Below are 8306 nucleotides of genomic sequence, written 5' to 3' on the forward strand. Positions count from 1 at the left end.
CTCCACCTTCAAGTTTCTGTAAGAGAGAAGATTGGGCTTAGGCTTACTTTAAAATTATGGCTTCTTATTTTAAATAAAAGTTTAGATATGTCCCAGAACTGAGTACCCTGTTAGAGTTAATAAGGCTTGAGCTCTGTCAAGGCAAAAATGATGGTTCTGGTGGATTCCTTAAAATAAATGGCTAAGTAGTCTTAGAAAAATGTATTTGAAAAATCAATGACTTTAAGAGGTGAGGACTTAGCTTAATGAGTGATCACTATATGTTAACTTCATTAATGGACAGGAATGCTTTGCAAGCAGTGTTTGACTCATGCAGTAGTACTACTGACCAATGATACTATTGAGAAGATAAGTGGTTTATCTGAGGTGAAGTAAAATGGAAACAGATCTCCCGCAGCTATATGGTCATGCAGGAAGAAGTAGGTAAGAAACAAAGAGGACAAGTGCACTTAGGTAGCAGCACGTGTTGGCAGCTGTTCATGGCATTGCTGAAACACAGACAGCATCTCTGCCCTTACAGACCATTCAGTCAAATCTAGACCTGGCTTCTAGTGTCTGAGGATCCATTCCTTTATCTGTGCCTGGAATAGATTTTTCCCCTATCTGCCTTTGTATTTCTAGTATTCTGAGGCCATGAAAAGCCCTTTTCAGTCATCAGTGGAAGCGTAACGACCTAGAGCTGCTCTAATTTCTGCCGCCCACAGGCTCTCATCCTGCTCAGTTTTGGAAAGAAAGGGTTGACATAATCCTTTCGTCGATGCAGTGCTGCCAAAGGGAGTTCTTTGCACAGTGAATAACTCTGAAGGGGGCTCTTCTGCTCACTTTGAGGTACTTTTACATTGCCCATAAGGTCTAAGTAGACTTCAACATAATTGTTTACAAGTCTTCACGCACAGAACTATGCCACACCGAGATAACAAAGCAAGCTCTAAATAAAGTACCTTGTGTATGGGAAGCAGTTATCACAGCAGTCTACCCAGGTTAATTCGGCTATAATACTTCTGGGTATAGTGAAGCTAGCTCAGATAGTGTTACACAACACTGCGTTATTTAGTGTAGACATTGTCTCAGGAGAATCAGAGTTGTTGTCTTTGAAGGCATTTACTAACCTGCATAAAATGTGTTGGTAAAGCCTACAGAGTTTTCAGCCGAGAAATGTACTTTAAGAATATAAAACCACATCCCCTTGCCATTGGCACACTTGTGTGTTCGTTCAGCAGAAAAGACAGTGATAAAATGGACATGGATGTGGACATGAAACTTCCCCTCCACTTCTAGCTTTTCCTCTGCATCAGGATTTTAAGTGGATCATTAGGCAGAGTGTAGAAACACACTGCTGCTATTTATGCTCTGGACGTGCTAAGTAGCCATAGCACTAGTTTTTTGTACCATCATCTTGGTACAGAAACCTTAATATCTTCAAAATAAAGCAAAGTTTGAAGAATGAATACTTATTATTCAGTGTTTTCACATTAGTTGTGTGACCTTTGACTTTTCCTAGGTTGAAAGTTGTAGCAGTGTCTAAATATGTGCAGGAGGGAGGAGTGTCTATTCCACCTGGAAAGGACTGTTTTGGTGTATTAGACTATGACTATGAGCAGCTTCCTAATCCTCTCGTATTTGGCTTTGCTTGTTAACCTCAASCAATCCTCTCAGGGACACAGAAAGCAGCTGTCTTTGGTAGCAAACACAGCACGGCAAAACAAACACTTCTTGAGGCTTCCCTTAGATACATTACCAGAACATCATCTTTGTGGGAGGAATTAGAAACACAAAGAATATAATTTGCATTGTTTTAATCTGACTTGAAGAGAGAGGAAAAAATAAATTATAGGGAACTAGATTTCTGTGGAATTTGTAAGAAGCGATAATTTCAGTATCTAAAACGTAAACTTTTTGTTTCTGAACAGATCAGAAGGGTAGTGTGCATAATGTACCTCTACTGAGTAAAGGGGCAGAGTAAAATGGCTAATCAGGGGCATGTTATTTACTAAAAATTGAGCAGGAGGAGCTGCATATAGCAAAAATAAACAGAAACTAGTTAAAAACAAAGGAGATCTTTGTAAGAGCTGATACGCTGGCCTGATGTCACCTGCTATGCTTGAGTATTGCCATACATATCGTTTGTGAATTTCCCCTTTAATTTTTTTGACCCCTTTATCGATAGAGCTTGTAAACACAACGGAGATAATTAAAGATGTTGTAGCAACTTTATCTGAGGCTTCCCTTGTTTTCATTATTGCTGTCTACCTACTATGGTAACACAGAATTGTTTTTTTTTTTAATTTTACTAATCACTTAACCTTCATAAAGGCATTCTGGAACATTAATTCCCAATATTTAATGGTACCTTTCTAAGAATCAATGTTCTAAGTAATTAGTGTGACATTTTTGTATATTTTAATAACAGGAAAAGTTCACAGTATTTTCTGCTACTACTTTCACAGCTTCAATATTTAGAATAGTTTAAGATGACTCGAAGGAGTTTCATTTACTTTTATTTTAAAGTTACTATTTGGTATCCATTATCAGCAATAGACTAGCTTTACAGCCTTCTTCCGATTCCCACCTGTGCTATTCAGATGATGCAGATGTGTGTAACGCCTGCATGGGGACTCTCATCGCACAGAGCGGTTCCTAGAGAGGGAAATAATATTTCTTATATTGTGATCAGTGATTTCCATTTCACTGCAATCTGGACTAGACTATCAATCAGAGAGTTGGAAATGGAACGTACTTGAATCTGCTTATTCCTAGTTAGCAGCCATTTCCAGCTGCAGTAGATGAACCTTCCCCAGGCTGCTCTGACCTAGACCGAGACAAGAATAGAAGGCACAGGRGAGAATTGAAGGGCCATAAAGGCTCATGCCTTTCTCCTTTGTAAAATACTCAAATATCGCAGAGGAGAGAATCTGGTCCCATGCATAAACTAAATAGGAGCATCTGGATTATTGAATATATAGGGGTAATGATTCTTCATGGTTGTGTGGAGGATATTGCTTTGGCCAGAATGCCACTGGGACTGTTAGGAATTTAAGATTTTTTGTGCTCAGAGAGGAAAAAAGGAAGTACTGAGCCGACTAAGGCAAAGTAAGCACAAGTCAGAACGCACAACAGTACGTCGTATTCGTGAGACAGGCAAATGCAAAAACTTTTGACAAACTCCAGTATGTTCCTTAGTCTGGGTTTATATGAAGAGCAGCCAGCCATTGTTCTTGAGCAACAGAGATGTTTGTGATGAGAGAGACACTCTGCTCTTCTTCCCTCACCTAGAACTAGCCCTTAGAAAGTGGCTGAGCTAACTTTGTGCGTAGGATACAAAAACCTGGTTTTAGCAAGTAAGAATTTTTCTCTTGCTATTTTTCTAGTGCAGTAAACTATAACCTTGATGTTTAGGATGATTTTTGCAATTAGAAATTCTAAACCCTTGGTGTCTAAACAAATGCTAGTCTCCAATGACAGAGCTTTCTTGATTATATTGATGTTTGAGGGGGTATTTGGAGGCTCAGAAGGTCGCCAGCTTTTTGGAATTCTTGTTTTTTTCTTTTTTTCCCCTTTGCTTCAACAGGAAGTTCTTGTCAAATCTTCTCCATGACGATTGAAAGAAAGTTTCATAGACAGTTTTTCTTCAGCTTTAATCCTTCTGTGATGCTATTGCATTTACAAGATTCAGTTTTCTCCTTCTTTCCCTTCTCCAGAACAAGAACCACTTGTGATAAAATCGCTGGTTTTATCACTATTCTTCTTTATTTCTTTTCTTTTTTTTCCCCCCACTGTTTGCCAGTCAGTTTTTGCAGTAAGTTTTCTAGAGCAGCTAGAGAAGATTGGTCAGCCTTTTTCTATAGACAGGGAAGTAAAGAAATACCTATTTTTCATTTTGGTAATATCACTACTTTATCAGTGTCACAGCCTGAAGACTACTGGCAGTTTCAGAAGTTAATAGAATGAGAATTTATGTGGAGCTGGCGCAAGAGAAGACACAGTATGCTTTTAATCTCTTCGACACAAGATGAAAAGTGAAGGTTGCCTTTCGTGTGATTCCAGGCATTTTGGCCTTGCTTGCAGTATTGGAACCAGTGTTCCTGGAGAAAGAAGACCAGAAATACTGTGTTCTTCTATAGGACTTTGGAAGCTTCTTTCACTTGTGTGTCTATTGGATCTCTGGGTTTTTTTTTTGACGACAATTGGACATCTGCAGATGATTTTAAAAACTACCTCTTGTGTGAGAAACACCAGGAATTTCAACTTCTCCTTTATTGTGTTTGATTAGTGCATGGGACTTAAGTCAGGGATCTAGCCTGCTGTCGTAGGAATGTGTGAACAGAACAAAATATAGGTTCAGCCCAAGAAAGAGCCGTGTATTCTAATTAGATGTACTGCAGACACAATGCACTCAGCAGGTTCTCAGAGAAACCCAGATAACAGGGGTTGAAGTTGTGTATCTGGATAGTAGTTTTCTGAGAAACAGAAAAAAACCCTGCTACCACAACCAACTCTGTCCACGCTCCCCCTCCTCCCCCTAGCTTATTCCTTGAAATAGCTATATATCTTCTAGATGTTGCTATATGTTCTTATATTGCTTTTAACATTTTTAAAGAGCTTTCCTCAAATTTTTAAGCTATCTTCAGCCTATACAAACCCTGGTGAGATTTCTCCCCTTCTTAGCTCCGAAATTTGACTTTGCCTTTCAAAAGATGATCAAACCAGATCTTTTGCACAGTGGTTTGGATGTAATAACTTCTCTGTCTACAGGAAGAAACCTATTTCATTTTTCTTTTGRTTTCAACTTCTATCAGTCTTTTCAAGAAGTCTGCTCTTACGGGGTCAYGTGCATCTGCCTTGCCATAGATTTTATAGTCCCATCTTGAGCCTAAACCAGTTCATTGCTTCAAGGCAAGGATAACGGCCTTTTGTATTTTTTCCCAATGTCTAATGCACCTTTGAAGTTTGGACTGTTCTTCGGAGTCCCAGAAGGAACCCTAAAACATGTCTGTCTTGGTAAATAATGGCAAATAATCGGTAACTAAAGCACTTCAGTTATATCGTTTCCTTGTGTTCACCTTCCTTCCCCTGTTAATGATCCCTTCCCATTTTATAGGGTGGGTGTCTTTGTCAGGGACTTTGTAGGGAGGGGAATTTGGACTTAATATGAGGAGCTGAAAGGAGACAGGCAACTTAACAGCCTTTTCATACGCTCAGCTGTGCAGGGAGATRGTGATGACAGCAGGTGCTTTTGCTGTGGCATTCAGGTGTGCTGAGAAGAAGGGTGGCACATTGAGTGAGAGTAAAGAATGTGGAGGAAGCAGCCTCAAGTAATGTTAGCAAGGGAGCTTTTTTTTGGAGCTATGACTGTGGTGTTTGGATTTTTTTTTATAAGTGTGTTGTAATCTTGTTTACAGTAATTAAGGATTTCCTACTAATTTAAACAGGTTTTTTTGGCAATGTACAGATCATCGTCACATAAGTGCTGGTACTCATAGCGTAAGGATGAAAACGTTTACACAGGAATGAAAGTCAAGGAAGCAGATAATTGGCCAATTTATCAACCTTAGCAGACAATTTTTTCTAATAGTGTTGTGGTAGCTATGGTAAATTTAATCTTGATTGCTTAAGGGCACAGATCCTATATGGTCTGTACGATACATAAGAGCAACTCCTTGAAATGCATGGGTGAAGTAGTAGGTAATCGGCCAGTGTGGTTTTGGTGCCTAGATTAGGCTTTTGGTCAATGGTAAGTCCCACAAGAAAGTTTGGAATGACTGCACAGTTTAGCTGATGGTGTAGGAGCTTCACTGCTTTTTCCTGGAGCCTTTAGATCAATTCCTTCTTCAGGTGATGCTAAAAATATTTTGCGAACAGAGGATCAATTCCTGCTTCAGGTGATGCTAAAAATATTTTGTGAACAGAGTGGCGTTCCTAGATTGTAATAATAAATTGCAATTGTGATTTCATTGCAGATTGTTTGTATGCAGCAAAGTGGTGTGTTTGAACACTTTCCATACTTTAGTCAGCTCTTTTTGCCAGTTGAATTGGCACTTGTAACTTGTTCACTTCCTTCCCAACTGGAAGTGTGACTAATATCGTGTTGCTGTGGTGACCTTGGCAGTTTCAGATGACTTGCGGCATTAACATGAGTTGCATATATCAAGGTACGTCAGTGTTAAAATAATATGTAGCCTAAATGGATTGTTTTATTTTTGGCTGCTATAAATTGTTAGATGCCTTTAAGGATGGTTGTGCCTACTTTACTGTTGGGATTGCAGTTGTGCTGAGGCTGCAATACATTTCAGGCAATGAGGATACAGTAAGGAGTAGAGATACCTATAGCTGCAGCCAGTTCAGGGGCAGTGTCAGGTGAGGTACAGGCCTTAATTAAGATGAATTGATGGCTGATGAAGGCTCTGAGTGAATAACAGCAGACAATTTGTAGATGTATCTCAACAATGGGGAATGTAGATATCATGCAAAATAGGCTGAACCACTAATTTGATCTGTTAACATGATAAATTAAGATTAGAAAGAAAAGCTTTCCTGCCGTTTTTGAAACCTAAATCATACATCATATGAGAAATCATATTATTCAGGCTCAAAGTCCTCCTTCAGATTTGGTATGGTTCCTTCTTTTCTTGTGAAGGTCTTAGTACATAAAAAACACCTATTTGGGTGCTTCTGCACATGTCCTTCTAGTGATTGCCGAAGTCTTGTGTGTCCCACTGACAGTCAAGAAGAATAGAATCACTTCAAGGTGCCTTGAGCCATCCAGTCAGTAGATAAATCCTCTAAACTGTGTTAGGCTTAGCCTTAGTCCATGAGATTGATCATCACAGCACCAGAATATCGTTTTAAGGTGTGCAGAACAAAATTCTGTGGGTCTTACTCAAGTCGTTCAAGGCGGAGGCTTACCTCTTTGGAAATGTATAAGATACCTTTATTTGTGAGCCTCTCATTCCACCTTACAGGATAAGTTTTTATCTATGATGATACTTGTATGCCGCCTTCCTTTCTTGAACTCCGTTGCTTTTGGAATGAAGAAAAGAACAAAGAACTGAGATTTTTATTTTGATTGTTCCTTTTGGTTATCTTATTAGTGTGATGTGATCCTTCAGTTTTGTCAAACAGCAGTCCAAGCAACTAGAACTTGTCTGATCTAAACAGAACAGTATGCTGGTAGATTTAAAGGGTTGGAGTACTTCTCTAGTTGAGCTCATAATAATTGTTTAGCTTGACCATAGCTTCCATTTTCTTTCTCTCTCTTTTTCTTTTTGCAAGTCAGAGATAATTTCCTCATATATTGTCAGAAAAAAATCTTGATCTGAATGTCTTCTGCCTCAAATAGAAGACAGCATCCTACAGTCAAACTAATAGCATAGCCATGTGGAAGGACTTTCCAGTAACTAAACCTCTAATTTTCAGGTAGGCTGTGTTTAAGATAGGGCAGTTTTATGCTTCTGCCCAAATTTTGCCTAATATAGGCATTAAAGCTGCCAAGGACATGAAATCTCTTTTCTCACCTGTTATGCCCAAGATTCCTATATTCACCATTTGTCATTTATCTGATTATCCCCTACAATAATTTGATCTAGAGTGAAAAATAAGTTCTGTCATTTAGAGATCTTTTGGCCTTAGCCAGCTTTTCCAAACTTTTTTCTAGAATTGTTTGAGGGTTCATTTCTGATAGAGACCTATCTTGAGAATTGTTAAAATATTTTTTTCTCTTTTCCGAAGTGGGATGAGATTCTTTATGTTCTGAATTTTTTTATATACTAAGGATAGCAGAAATGTTTGGAGGTGCATGCTTCCTAGGTGTTTGATACTTAGTACAACAATCTATTGTCATTAACATCTATCTAAAATAAAATGAATAAGTGGAATTAATTTCGTCTAACTGGAAATAATTTTGGGATTTTTTAAAACTTTAAGAAAAGGTAGAATTTCTCATCATTGCAATGTGTTAAACATGTAAGTGGGGCTTCTATTTTAAATGCATGCTGAAGTAAATGATGTCCTATTGCTCTAGGTACAGAGTGAGTCTCTGTACTGACTTGCAAATGGACTGCTTGAACCATCTGATATTATTATTACTGATTTTCATTTCAAATAGAGCTGATCTCCTACACATTTAGTTTGTCCTTAAATTCATAATGCTCCATCAGAGTCTTAATTTGACTGATTTAAAAAGACCCAGGGAAACCTGCAGTTCCTGATACGGAGTTTTTCAGACTGGTTCAGAAGAGTTGAGTTAATGCCTGAAAAAGTGTTTGGCTTTGTAGCAAGCAGTTAATCATATTCTCTCTCTCTCTGTCTCT

At 38.5% G+C, this 8306-nt stretch overlaps 1 protein-coding gene across 1 annotated transcript in view; it reads left to right on the forward strand.

The window, feature by feature from the left end:
- Positions 1-407: 407 nt before the first annotated feature.
- ZNF827 (zinc finger protein 827) overlaps positions 408-8306 on the forward strand; it is an 88117-nt gene continuing 80218 nt past the window's right edge. The window contains exon 1 of the mRNA XM_026042600.1: positions 408-423. Within this exon, the coding sequence (XP_025898385.1) occupies positions 408-423 (16 nt within the window). The remainder of the gene's footprint in view (positions 424-8306) is intronic.

The sequence above is a fragment of the Nothoprocta perdicaria genome, unplaced genomic scaffold (assembly GCF_003342845.1).
Source record: "Nothoprocta perdicaria isolate Ctin4 unplaced genomic scaffold, notPer1 scaffold_31, whole genome shotgun sequence".
In the NCBI taxonomy this organism is placed as follows: Eukaryota; Metazoa; Chordata; class Aves; order Tinamiformes; family Tinamidae; genus Nothoprocta; species Nothoprocta perdicaria.